Source organism: Clytia hemisphaerica, unplaced genomic scaffold (assembly GCF_902728285.1).
Source record: "Clytia hemisphaerica strain Z4C2 unplaced genomic scaffold, Clytia hemisphaerica genome assembly, whole genome shotgun sequence".
Taxonomy (NCBI): Eukaryota; Metazoa; Cnidaria; class Hydrozoa; order Leptothecata; family Clytiidae; genus Clytia; species Clytia hemisphaerica.
In genome coordinates this window covers 1786300-1800586 of record NW_027103282.1, presented here as the reverse complement: position 1 = coordinate 1800586, position 14287 = coordinate 1786300, and the positions used below count along the sequence as shown (strand labels likewise).

Sequence of the window (14287 nt, the reverse complement as noted above, 5' to 3'; positions counted from 1 at the left end):
TTATAATGACAAAATCTCTCAACGAAAGTTGTCTCCCAAACGACTGGAAGCATGCTAATGTATCACCTGTTTACAAAAAAAGGAAACAAAAATATAGCTGAAAAACTACCGTCCGATTAGCCTGACATCCATTGTGTGCCGAATGATGGAAAAGATTCTTAAAAACACATATTATGTCACATCTAGAGCAAGAGAAACTGCTTTCTAACAAGCAACATGGTTTTATCAATCGCCGATCAACAGTAACACAACTGCTAAACTATCTAGATGTGTGTACCGAAGACATTGCTAACGGCAAAGCTGTTGACGCAGTATACTTTGACTTTGCAAAGACATTCGACTCAGTTCCCCACCAAAGGCTCTTAATCAAATTAGAAGCCTACGGAATAAGAAATAAGTTGCTTGAATGGATCAGATACTTCCTGAAGGATCGATTTCAGATAGTTAAAGTAAATGGAGCTGAATCCGAAAAACAATTAGTTCTTAGTGGAGTACCCCAAGGTAGTGTCCTAGGGCCTACCCTTTTTGTTCTATACATCAACGATTTACCAGATTCAATTAAATCACAACTCTTTCTATTTGCTGACGTGACACTAAACTTGTCAATAAAGTAGAATCAATTGAAGATGCACTTATAATCCAGGAGGACATCGATCAACTACAGCAATGGTCAGATACTTGGCTTTTAAAATTTCATCCCGACAAATGTCATGTACTAACGTTAGGTAAGCCGAATATAATTAAACATGTACATCAATACACACTCGGAGGAAATTTACTGAAACATGTACAATTCGAAAAGGATCTCGGAGTTGTCTTTGACCAAAATCTCTCATTCGACCAACATATATCAAACCAAGTAAAAAAGGCAAACTCAATGGCTGGTCTAATCAGAAGAACCTTCACGTATCTCACTCCTGAATTATTCCGTAAACTTTACATAACATTTGTCAGGCCCCACCTAGAATATACACAAGTCATTTGGTCACCAAAACTAAAAAAACACAAAAAACTTATAGAAGGTGTTCAGCGGCGCGCTACAAAAACGGTTGAAACATGTGGACGACTATGTTATTAAAGCAGACTCCAAAGAATTGGAATCCCAAGTCTAAAATATAGGTGTGCGGTAAGTGAGATTGAGATCTTTAAACATTTAAATCACTATAAAAAATCGTGTGTTCCTAAGAAATTTAACCAACGAATAAGACCAATGAGAACACGTATAATTCTGAACTGGTAAGAATTTTCGGGAACGATGGTGTCCGTGGACCCCAGAGCAACTCCCTTTACTATCGGGGCATTCAACACTGGAATAGCCTACCTGAAAAAGTAGTTAAATCATCTACAATACAAGAGTTTAAAGAAAACCTTGGTCTAGCTTGGAAAGAGAAAATGTTTTGAGTATGATTGAAATTGTCACTATTGTTGCATATCTGTTTGAAGTTAACCTTTGTAATAAACCAAACCAATGTATGAGCTATTTATAGAGGCCCATGTGCTTGCACGGTGGCCTGGAAATCTGTAAAACATTATTATTATTATTATTATTATAGAGTTAGAGTTACCAGTTGACGGTAGCACTTTAGGATCAGAAACAGTCAAAAACCAGCTTTTTCCAATTTTCATCAAGTTGCAGGAATTTGTTCCTTTTTTGTTTTGATCTGAAATTTTCAGGAGAGGTGGCCAACATAGTTCCCTTGCTCATGTCAAGACGGCGTGGGACAGGGGTAACAGAATTAAAGTTTCTAAGTAAAATCTTAAATATCACCCAAAAAAGTGTCTTTTTTGCCTATATCTTTTAAATAAATAGTCCCAGCCTTAAATCACCTTTAGTAAACCTTCATATCAGGCTAGCTCTAAAGCTTGAAGACAGCATCTAATAACATGAAAACCAGAATATGATTTTTCAATTGGGATCATAACTATAAAGTGCACTTATAAACATCAATTTGACCTCGTTTTATGACACAGAAAGTAATCAGAAGGTTAGTTATCTATTAGTACAAATAGTGGGGAGAACATCCTCCCCATTGCCCGATGATGGGAGAAGAATCTCTCAAAACCTAGCCAAACGTAAATCTCGTGATCGAAGATCCAAGCCACGATAAACTTCCAATAAGATTTTAAGATTCGCAAATCACTTGCCTGGAGTGCGTGTAAGAAACTACACACAATTTGGACATCTCTTCTTCTTGACTCTAAGCTTAAGATCAAAGTTTTTAAATCCACCATAGAACCTATCCTTCTTTATGGTTTGGAAACGTGATCCTTCACACGTAAATTAGAAAAACAACTAGATGGAACATACACACACCTTCTAAGAAGAGTTTATAAAAGTCTTTCCTGGCGCAATCACCCCACCAAAAACACCATCTATTAAGCCTTAAGCCTATCTCAAACATCTTAAAGGCTAGGCATGTTCAGTTTGCTGGCCATTGCCTTCATGCTTCCACAGAAGTCATCTCCTCTCTCTTACTCTGGAAACCCAAGCGGCTGGTTCAAAGATCGAGAAAGTTAACTTTTACTGACGCACTTAGCAGGGACACTGGGCTTCATTATAGTGACCTGGAGACTGCCATGCACAACTGCAATTCTTGGCGCCAGAGGGTGGAATCCATCATCTCGACCGCGGTTGAAAGATGGTGATGATGATACCTTTTGTATCATCATGTATATGTAGCTGCAGTGGTCAAAATAAGGTTTTTCCTTCTGATCGGTGATTTAAGTGCATCAGTCATGTTTAGTGTCTCATACACTTTGAAAATTTGTCTTTTTTGATGGCTTTAAAACCCTTATTTTCATGTCAATTAGTATATATAAATCTCTCAACTTAAAGGTGGAAAACATAAGACAAACTGACATCAGTAATAAAATGCTAAGTTTAGTTCAGATAAAAAGAAGTAATTAAAGAAGAAAGTTTCGTAGGGTTTAAAGTAACAAAGAGATTAGAGAGGAAAGTTAGGAAGGAATAGTGCTTGAAGTAACGAAGAAATTAGAGAAGAAAGTCACGAAGGAAGCTAAGACAAAAGCAGGTGCCTTGAAGGAGTTACATGAATATGAATTTGATGACTACAAAATTGCTAGCCAAGTTAACCTAGATACAGATCAAGGGCGTGGCATTGTCATATTTGTCATTATCTCCATTAAACACTTGGTAATCAATGTCAAGCCTCCAGTGACTTTCAATGAAGTTTGCATGATTGAAGTACAACTATCAAGAAAAGATTTGCTCGCTGTTGCATGCATTTATCGAAGCCCAACTACTATATCTACGTCCTCTAACGAAAACAACAACAACCAATAACAATAAGTTTTTATTGATCAAGTCCATTGCATTAAACAAGAAATATTGATTTCAACTTTCCAACAATCAATTAGGAAAACTGGACCACCCCGCATATTCTGGAGGATAGCAAAGAAGATAAATTCTTAAATGCTTTGAGAGATGCATATCTCCATCAACATGTTAATGAACCAACTCGATGTAGAGGAACTGATCGACTTGATCTTAACAGGCGAAGAAAACCAAATTAGGAATCCCGACCTAAGACCACTAGGAAAAAGTGACCATAGTTCGTTGGTTTTCAATTTCGTTTGCTACGCCTACTCCAAACCTACACAAACAAGGTTCATCTATGCTTCGGCCAATTTCAAATTAATGAAAAATGACCCGACGTTGAGGGAATGGAAAGAAGGTTTCAAAAATGCATCCGTGAATAAATCAGTGGAAGATCTTTGGGAATCGTTGTCATTGATCTCAGAAATCAATTTGTCCCTTTGAAAGAAGTTGGAAACAATTTTTGGAGGAAAAAAGGTAAAGTTCCAATTAATAAGAATCTTCAAGATGAAATCAAGTTAAAGAAAACGCTCCATAGAAGGTGGTTAAGATCTGCACCTCTCGACAGAGATCCTCATCGTGTCAATTACACTATTGTAAATATAAGAAACAGAGTTAATCGTTTGATGTCAAAGGCCCACAGGACTTATGAAAAAAGCATTTGTGATAAATCCAAGGAAAAGCCAAAGATATTTTGGTCTCATGTAAGAGCTAAACTTAAGTCATCAAGCGGAGCCACTACTTAAAAACCCTGATGACAAATCATTGATTAAACACGACGATCTCGACAAGGCTTACATCCTACAAAAATAGTTTTGCAGCGTCTTTACCAATGAGCCCCTAGGAACGATTCCTGACTTTCCTACACGAACGGAGAATCAAGTTGAGAACATCATCATAACAGAAGATATGATGAGAAAACAGATAAAATTGCTGGACGTGAGTAAATCCTTCGGTCCGGATGATATACACCCGAAAATGTTAGTTGAACTGATTGACCATCTAGCCTAACCCCTGACTATCATCATGAACAAGGAAGACCTTGTCTGAGGGAACAATACCAAAAGATTGGAAGATGGCACATTTGACTCCAATTTATAAAAACAAGGGTGCCCAAAACCTTGCGATAAATTATAGACCTGTTAGTTTGACTTCAGTAGTCTGTAAGTTAATGGAATCATTTATAAGAAAGCACATTATGAAGCATCTAACTGATGAAAAGCTTCTAACCAACAAGCAATATGGTTTCATTAGTCGCCGCTCCACCGTCACACAACTCCTAAATTATTTGGACAAGTGCTGTGAAAGTATAGCTATCGGAAGTGTTGTTGACACTATTTATTTCAATTTTGCGAAAGCTTTTGATACTGTTCCCTATCGCCGTCTACTTAAAAAGCTGAAAGGATATGGAGTATCTGGAAACATCTTGAGATGGGTAGAGTCTTTTCTGACTGACAGAAAACAATTGGTTAAGGTTAACCAAACTCGATCAAAGACGGATGATGTTATCAGTGGTATTCCCCAAGGAAGTGTTTTGGGACCACTTCTCTTCGTTATCTACATCAACGACCTCCCTGGCAATGTGCTGTCTTCGATTCTCCTATTTGCCGACGACACAAAGATTTTCAGAGAAGTTAACTCGATTGAGGACTCATTGCCTATCCAACAAGACATACACAAACTTGAAAAGTGGTCAAATGATTGGCTATCAAGATTTCACCCAGATAAGTGCCACGTTCTCCCTCTCGGTAAATATTGGAATATTGTCCACGCGCACCCTTATTGAAACATGTTTTTGTTGAAAAAGATCTCAGTGTTCTGATAGACTCTGACTTATCCTTTGAAGAACATATATCAAAACAAGTGAAAAAAGCAAATTCCGTTCTAGGAGTCATCAGAAGAGGTTTCGAAGATCTAAGCCTTAAAACTTTCTTCACTCTGTACACAACCTTTGTCTGGCCTCATCTCGAGTATGCCCAATCTGTATGGTCACCAAAACTACATAAGGACATCAACTTAATTGAGGCATTCAAAGATGTGCCACTAGGATGGTCAGAAGGTTAAGTAATCTACCATACGAGCAGCGCCTACGAAAACTTGACTTGCCATCTCTCAAATTCAGAAGACACTTCGGAGACATGGTTCAGATCTACAAACACTTGCACTTCTGCGATAAGGACACCACAGTTGGAAAGTTTATTCGCAGGGTGTGTCCATCTCGAATTCACGATTACGAACTGATACCAAACTTTGCAGACGATAGATTCAGAGGTGTCCAAACCAAGTTGTTTTATTATCGATGTGTGACAGCATGGAACCAGCTACCAAAAGAGACTGTTAACGCTACTAGCATCAAAATGTTCAAGGAAGAACTAACCAAGGCATGGATGGAACATCCATTGCGCTACGAATCAAGGTCTTTGTAATTGTAGATAATAGATCGGTTTAGAGGCCCTTGTGTGCCTGGACTGTAAATTTTCATAAATAAAAAAAAAAAATAGAATTCTAAATAATGACGAAATTAGAGAAGAAAGTCACGAAGGAATATAATTTGAAGTTACAACAAAGAAATTAAAGAAGAAAGTTACGAAGGAAAAGATCTCTAAGTAACAAAGAAGTTAGAGAAGAATGTCACGAAGAAATAGAATTCGAAGTAACATAGAAATTAGCAAAGAAATAAGTAAAAGTAACGAATAAATTAGAGACAAAAGTCACGAAGGAATAGAGACAAAAGTCACGAAGGAATAGAGTTAGAACGAAGTAAAAAGAAATTAGAGAAGAAGAGGAATAAAGTTTGAAGTAATGAAGAAGTTAAAGAAACAAGTTATGATGGAACTGGATGGAATTGTGCTTGAAGTAACGAAGAAGTTAAATAAGAAAGTTAGTACGGAGGAATATAGTGCGAAGTAACCAACAAATAAGAGAAGAAAGTTACAACTAAGGAGCTAGTCATAAAGTAGATAGTCCATGAATAACCAAACATCAAGATTAGTTTAGGTCACAAAAAGTTATTTCCACATTTTCCGAAAATTTTTGGGTCAGTGTTTTTTTTTCTGATTGGTTTTAACTGATAACCGACCGCTATTTTGATCACTGAGCTGTTTAAGTGTTATGATTGGATTTGCAAAGTGTGTGACTTATTATTATGTATAAGTATAACAATGGACTGCAGTACAGAAAAAAAGGTTTATTGAATGTTGTTTCGTCAATATTTTGTCATCTTTTTGTTTAGGCTTTTGTAAATGTGTGCAACTTCAAGTTAAACCCTCTGTTCCTTAAGTTGTTGGACCTACCCCGGTGGGGTGGAGGTCCTATAAATTAACCCGTGTTCGTTAGTTAGTTAGTTCGTTAGTTACCAACTTTTCTCGAGATTGGCTCATTCAATTTTTCTGATTTTTTGCACAAAGGTGCATTACTATAAACCCTCGAATGTGACGGAGCCCGATTTTCGAAAATTTTCCGGCCGGTAGAACCGGAAATATCCCGAAAAAAGCGGTTTTTTGAGATTTTCTCGAGATTTTATCATTAGTTTTTTGCGATTTTTTGCACATAGATGCACATTAGTACTGCCGAAAAGGTGTCGAAAACCGTTTGCCGAAAAAAAAATTTTTCCGGTCTGTAGAACCGGAAATGTGCCGGAAATCGTCGTTTTTTCACATTTCCGTCACATTTTTCAACTTATTTAATTGTTTCTTTACAGAAAAGTGTTCTTTATGATGATGCCCAAAACTTAGCATCGTTTGATTTCCAAAAAAATCATCCTTTGAATCCGGAACTCCTTAAAAATCGCCGGAACAGCCGAAAACCGGCGTAAAACGGTTTTCCTTCATTTTTTCAACTTATACTCGACAGATTTTCATGATTTTTTGCACCATGATGTAAAATGGCAATGCCCAAAATGTGACAGAGCCCAATTTTCGAAAAAAAAAAATTTCCGGCCGGTAGAACCGGAAATGTCTCGAAAAAAGCGTTTTTTTGAGATTTTCTCGAGATTTTATCATTAGTTTTTTGCGATTTTTTGCACATAGATGGACATTAGTACTGCCGAAAAGGTGTCGAAAACCGTTTGCCGATAAAAAATTTTTTCCGGTCTGTAGAACCGGAAATGTGCCGGAAATCGTCATTTTTTCACATTTCCGTCACATTTTTTCAACTTATTTGATTGTTTCTTTACAGAAAAATGTTCTTTATGATGATGCCCAAAACTTAGCATCGTTTGATTTCCAAAAAAATCATCCTTTGAATCCGGAACTCCTTAAAAATTGCCGGAACAGCCGAAAACCGGCGTAAAACGGTTTTCCTTCATTTTTTCAACTTATACTCAACAGATTTTCATGATTTTTTGCACAATGATGTAAAATGGCAATGCCCAAAATGTGAATGAGCCCAATTTTCGAAAAAGAAATTTTTCCGGCCGCTAGAACCGGAAATGTCCCGAAAAAAGCGTTTTTTTGAGATTTTCTCGAGATTTTCTCATTAGTTTTTTGCGATTTTTTGCACATAGATGCACATTAGTACTGCCGAAAAGGTGTCGAAAACCGTTTGTCGAAAAAAAAATTTTTCCGGTCTGTAGAACCGGAAATGTGCCGGAAATCGTCGTTTTTTTCACATTTCCGTCACATTTTTTCAACTTATTTAATTGTTTCTTTACAGAAAAATGTTCTTTATGATGATGCCCAAAACGTAGCATTGTTTGATTTCCAAAAAAATCATCCTTTAAATCCGGAACTCCTTAAAAATCGCCGGAACAGGCGAAAACCGGCGTAAAACGGTTTTCCTTCATTTTTTCAACTTATACTCGACAGATTTTCATGATTTTTCGCACAATGATGTAAAATGGCAATGCCCAAAATTATACATTACTCCCATTAAATTCTAATTATTCGTTTTATAAATAGGTAGGTCCATTAAAGTATTACTTGTTTTTTTTATTCTCAGCCTGAGCAGTTCCTTAACATTTCCTTATTTTTTGGACCTTTTTCAGCCTCAAGTTCCTTATAAATGTGTTCCTTATAAAAAAGCGTGTACCACAATACAGTACATGGTTTAAAAGGCTCTTTCCATTTTAGTTATATAAAATATTTGCAATCAAAGGCACACGAAATAAAAAATAGTATTTACTCTGTTACCTTGAGAAAATGCTTTTCTTTTTTTTTAGCTTACAATATTACATTGAAAAAAATTCTATTTTCTTTGACAGCACAAAAAAGAATTTAGCGGCTAGGTGACTTTCAAATATAAGTTTACCAGACCAATTTCCAGAAACAAGACATTTTTTTGCCTAAAATTCCACTGCCACTTTTCTTATTGCAAAAGACCTCTGAGTAGTTGAAAATTAAAATGAGCTTTGAAGAGTTTCTGCAGTTTCTTTTAATCAATCCACCTAATATTTCCCATACCTTTAGAAAAAAACCCCTTTCAACTTTATGTTGACTAACCTAGGAAAAATAGTGGAGCATTTTTCAGAAAAGTTGGGCCAAAATAAAAAAAATGTCTTGTTTCCAGAAATCAGCCGGTTGAACTTTTTTGTGAGAGTCCCCCCGGTGCAAAAAATTGTTCGTTTTTTCAGATGTCGAAAAAAATAATTTTCTTACGAACTGAATATTTCAGACAAGAAAGCTAAACGTTTTCTCAAGAAAGCACAACAAAAGTTTTGTAGCAGAGTAAATACTATACAGAAAAGACAACAAACGTTCTTACAAAGCAAAACATGCACATATAATTTTTGTGTTTCAAAAAGAAAAAATCAAGACTGTAAAGAAAATCTAAAAATGTAATAAAAAATATATGTGGTCACTCACCCGCATTTCCAGAAACAAGACTATTTTTCTTTTTGGCCTTAGTGGAATCTTAGTCTGGGAAGTAGAATCTAATAGTAGAACCCCTAATTATGATAGGATAAGTTTCACATTCCAGGCGGTTTATATCAAAGCTCTGCTCATGTAGATCAATTTTAATATACTAAAAAGTTAATGGTCATGGTTAGAACTTGCGATTAAACAATTCTTTTAGGAAACAGTGAGTTTATAGAGTTAAGGATTTTTTTTATTTCTGAAAGAATAAAAATTTATTTAGGGGCATTTTTCATTGTTGAGAGGCCCCTTTAAAGGCTGTTTTTTGAGTTGAATGTTATTTAAAAAAAAAGATGTTAAAATGTCTATTCTTACTGTACTAAAATAAGAAGTGAGGTCTTGGTGTAGTACAGTGAAACACAAATGAATGAACTGTTCTACTCCTTGGAGTGACATTATTGATAAAAGTGTATAATGTAATCTTTTTTTTTAATTTCAGCAATACAAAAGGTTAGCACGACAATATCATCCAGACAAAGCTGGGGCTGAGTTTGAAGATAAGGTATGGCTAATGTTTACTTTAGGAGCTAAGATTTTTCTACCATTCTAATAATTTTAAAGAATATGTTGCTTTGTATTCGGTCATGTAAGTGCAGTTTAAAGACCAATTATTTTTTAAACTCTACTCAGTGCAGCTCAGTGACCCATTTTTAAATGATATTCCTTCAAATTTCCATTTCAGTTCAAAGAAATTTCAGTTGCCCATGAAGTTTTGACCGATCAGAAAAAACGTGACTTGTATGACAGATATGGAGAGAAGGGCCTTCAAGAAGGTGGAGGTATGGGAGCAGGTGAGAAAGATGATTTTTCTTTCCATAGCTTGAAGTAACAATGTTCCTGAACTCTGCTTAAAATTTAGAATGTTCAATAACAATTTGTTACTCATATGACTGAAGTTGTGTCAAGATATTTCATGTCTATTTGGTTGATTACTAAACTGTGCTAAATTAAATGCAATTGATTCCCCAATATTATATTGCTCGCTCTATATAATGATGACTTAATATTGATAAACATTGTCGTACATTAATCCTTCCATTTCACTTTTTATTCAGGAATGGAAGATATCTTGAACCACATATTTGGAGGCGGTGGTGGCGGCGGCGGCGGAATGGGTGGAATGGGCGGAATGGGCGGCTTTGATAGCATGTTTGGTAAGAAGGAATTAATGTTTTGTCAGTTTCTCTGAAGTTGTATTTTTAGTGACGACATTGAAATATTTTCCAAATTTTATTGCTCATAGACATTTTATTTATGACTTAATTTATTAGGTTTCAGTCCATTTGGAGGTATGGGCGGTATGGGTGGAGGCCGAAGGAGACATCAACGAAGACGTGGTGAAGACACAGTGCATCCATTAAGAGTGAAACTAGAGGATCTTTACATGGGGAAAGTTTCCAAATTGAAGCTTCGAAAGAAAATCATCTGCGCATCATGTGATGGGTAAGTAGCTATTATCGTTTCTGCTCTTGCTACTGCTATTATTGTCATCTCTTTGTTTTCTATGTCTCTATGTTGGTTTTTATGCATGGTGTTTGATATTAAAATTCAGTATGAAATCATAAGTTTACCTTTGATTACCTTAACATTAGAACTGGAGGTAAAGGAAATGCAGTTCAAACGTGTTATTCGTGTCATGGAAATGGCGTCAAAATCAGTATACAATCCATTGGTCCTGGTATGGTTCAACAAGTCCAACGTGTGTGTCCAGACTGTCAAGGAGATGGTATGCTGATTTCATTTTCTTCTAATTCCATTTCAATATTCAAATCAATCATCTCAAATAGCTGCTCCTAAGGTTTTTTTACAGACACCTATGATGCATCTAACAACTTCTGATACCCTTATTAGAGTAAAAAATTAGTCTGGTTGTGAATTTTCTGTTTTTTTTCTGTTTGTTTTTTTAGTGTTATATCGCCCACAAAATTTCTTCCGTTATCCGTCTCAGCAAAGTATATAACAAGGCTTTTCCGTTCCAAAATTGTGCATAAATCACCAAAATTCATAGAATATGTGCTAATTTGCTGTGTGGAATCCATATACCAGCTCTTTCGAAAAAAATCTACTTTGACCACTGATTTAAATGTTTCTTACTTCTTGGTTTATTGAAGTACTCGTCAATTTAACTAAATTCTCTTTGTTTCCAGGCGAAGTAATTGACCCTAAAAACAGATGTAAGAAATGTCTCGGAAAGAAAGTCAGTGAAGAAACTAAAATACTGGAGGTACTTACGACTTAATCACAAAAGAATAAGTGAATAAGAGTATGGAAATAATAAACTTTGTCAAATCCCTAACAGTGGGTTGTAGCTAAAAACCATGCAATTGAACCATATATCGAAGATTGATATTGAACACATTCTCATATATTTCTCACATTTTTCTTGGCGAGCTATTCTCCTATCGAGGGGACAAGAAATTTGTAAGACTATTTACATTTTTCCCTAATGTAGGTTCGCGTCAACAAAGGAATGATGGACGGTCAAAAAATCACTTTCAGAGGAGAAGGAGATCAACAGGTTTGATACATCCTTCCTTTCCATTTCCAAGTTTAATCAAACCTTTTTGTTGACGTTGTAGCCCTGAAAACTGACCAAACCAAGGGTTTCAGTTAATTTTTGAAAATATTAGCATATAGCAAGACTGAGGTTAGGTGCTACTCATTTGGAGGCAATCTGAGTCAGCTAGATAAGATGGATTTCCTCACCACATCGTATTGTACCCAGTTTTAGAGAATCAATTGTCAATATTAGATTGCGTGACATCATCTAACCTAAGCCTTTCATACAAAGAGCCCTTTTGGGTGGTTAACTCTACGAAAAAATGATGTCTCTGATGACTCTGATCAAACGAGGTTACTTAGAAATAATATATTTAACTTTGAATTTTATTTGGCAGCCTGGCGTTGAAACTGGTGACGTGGTGATTGTCGTCCAACAACTTCCTCACGAACAATACACACGTAAAGGTGACAACCTCATGATGAAACTCAACATTGGACTAACGGAAGCGCTCTGCGGCTTCAAAATCCCCATCAAACATTTAGACGGACGTGAATTGATCATCTCACACCCGCAAGGGAAAATCATCGAACCAGGTGAGAGCTTTGACTGTCAGAAAAAGAGAATCTGCTGAGAAACACTGACCTCATATTCTTCTTTTTCTTACCAAGGTTCTGGACGAAGGTAACTTTAATACTCCATTTTAAATTTAGTATGGTTGTTTCAGGTTGTTTAAATACTCTTTTGTAGAAGTGGATTTTTACTTTAAATTCAAATACATCCGAATTTAGAATAAACGTTTGTGATAATTAAAATACGGAATGCTGATCCTATTGATTCTTCCTTTAAAAATTTCGAAAAGCAAATAGCAAACAGCAAACATTATCATATTATATCTTATTCGGTTTCTTATCTGATTCTTTTTTCCTCAGGAAGCACAAAATTCATCATGAACGAAGGAATGCCAAGACACCGAGATCCATCAGATCGTGGCAACCTCTTCATCGACTTTGACGTGGTTTTCCCTGAAAAAGATTTCCTTGCTCACGAAAAACTACCAGTAAGATGGTTTGTATGTGTTTTCAGAATAGAAATAGGCAGGAAATGCTGATTTGAAAAAGATCAGAGACTCCTTGCTAGAATCAGTTGGTTACTTTATGTTTTAAATTCCTTTTGAATTCAATTTATTCAACGATCAATAATAGCAGAACTAACAGCCATTAGAACAACCAGTAGTTACCATTATCATTTTTAAAAGCGTTCGACATATTGATTGTGGTGTCAAAGACTGAATGGTTGTTGTGGTTTTTGTATTGTACGTAATATAAGTACTAAATGAATTTTCTTTTGAAGGAGTTGATCAAACTGTTGCCGCCACGCCAAGAGATAATGGATATCCCTGATGGTGAGAATGGTGAAGAAATTGAAGAATGTCACCTCGTCGAACTGGACCAAAGTGAAGCAGGTACGTCTTCTACTCTAGTCTTTTATTTGATTAAGAACTTCAATTGAAAAATAGCTTGCTTTTTAGTTTAAATAGGAATTTAGCAGTCATCTTCATTTTAGCTTTCGCTGTAGAAACAGAAAAGCTTTCATAAAGATTTCATACTTATATAGGTACTTTACCTGAATGATATCGAGTACTCACTTCTCTTTGATTCGGTTGAGGAGTTAATTCAACGTAATTTATCTGTATGTTTTCCATCAGGTCCTGGTGCATCACATGCTACGTACGCTGATGACTCTGATGACGAAGAAGGCCATCGGGGTCATCCCGGTGGCCCTGGTGTGCAATGCGCTACACAGTAAACCATGAAGTGAGAAAAAAGGCTCCACCTAGACAAAAATATATTATGGATGGTAAATGAGTGCTGCCTGTACCTAAATTGAAGATGAAAGACTGGCTATTTTTGATATGATGCTTCGATAGTGATAGAGGTGAACGTGACGAAATGCCCTCGTGACAAAACCTTTTCGAGACGAGATTAATGGAAGAATTGAAAATGTCTTGGATTATTTTTTATGATACGAGGGTTTAACCTTCCTGACTTGAATTTTTACATTAAACTTTTTTCCATTCTCAACAAATTCTTACAATTCTTACTTCTATTCCCAAGGTTTAATGCGATAAAAAAGCATCTCCTGGATCTTACCCTTCGTACAGTTTGAAGCTTAAAGTTTAAGTTTTTTGACGAGCTTTATTAAAGTTTTAAAGAATTTATTATCTACCACTGAATTTTGTCAACTTGTATTTCTAATTTCTAAAGAAGAAAGTGAAACAAAAGAAAATACTGTAATGTTTGACATCGTTGTCATATTTTCAACATTATTCATTGCAATGTCTTCTGACATTACACCACGAACCCAATAACTGATTGGTTGTAAGTGAAAACCAGTCAATACGTCACTTTCAACCAATCAGCTGTTGGGTCCATGGAAGACATTGCAATGGTACATATCATGAATTGCAGTGTAAGAGTTTTTTAACAAGAAAATAATCGATAGTAGTACGTCTCGCAGTTGTAGACGACTCGAAGTCTATCCGATGGTAGGGGAGGGCGCCACTCTTCCTTCCTAGATTGCTTTTTTGGGTATTGA

General features: G+C 36.0%; 2 protein-coding genes across 2 annotated transcripts; both read left to right on the top strand.

The window, feature by feature from the left end:
• Positions 1-5385: 5385 nt before the first annotated feature.
• LOC136804133 (uncharacterized) lies at positions 5386-5763 on the top strand. Its single transcript, XM_067060872.1, has one exon. The coding sequence runs from the start codon at positions 5386-5388 to the stop codon at positions 5761-5763; it is 378 nt and encodes a 125-aa protein (XP_066916973.1).
• Positions 5764-9610: 3847 nt separating this feature from the next.
• LOC136804895 (dnaJ homolog subfamily A member 2-like) lies at positions 9611-13993 on the top strand. The gene is made up of 11 exons (XM_067061409.1): positions 9611-9691; positions 9872-9980; positions 10245-10343; positions 10461-10632; positions 10782-10915; positions 11337-11413; positions 11642-11707; positions 12087-12285; positions 12622-12749; positions 13043-13154; positions 13398-13993. The coding sequence occupies exons 2-11, from the start codon at positions 9971-9973 to the stop codon at positions 13496-13498; spliced, it is 1098 nt and encodes a 365-aa protein (XP_066917510.1). The 5' UTR covers positions 9611-9691; positions 9872-9970; the 3' UTR covers positions 13499-13993.
• Positions 13994-14287: the final 294 nt, after the last annotated feature.

What these genes read in the sequence shown, in the direction of transcription:
- LOC136804133 (XM_067060872.1), top strand. Translation starts at nt 5,386, where the DNA reads ATGGTCAGAAGGTTAAGTAATCTACCATACGAGCAGCGCCTACGAAAA.
- LOC136804895 (XM_067061409.1), top strand. An exon ending in AAGAAACTAAAATACTGGAG is followed by an intron (nt 11,414 to 11,641) that starts GTACTTACGACT and finishes TCCCTAATGTAG; the next exon opens with GTTCGCGTCAACAAAGGAAT. An exon ending in TTGCTCACGAAAAACTACCA is followed by an intron (nt 12,750 to 13,042) that starts GTAAGATGGTTT and finishes TTTCTTTTGAAG; the next exon opens with GAGTTGATCAAACTGTTGCC.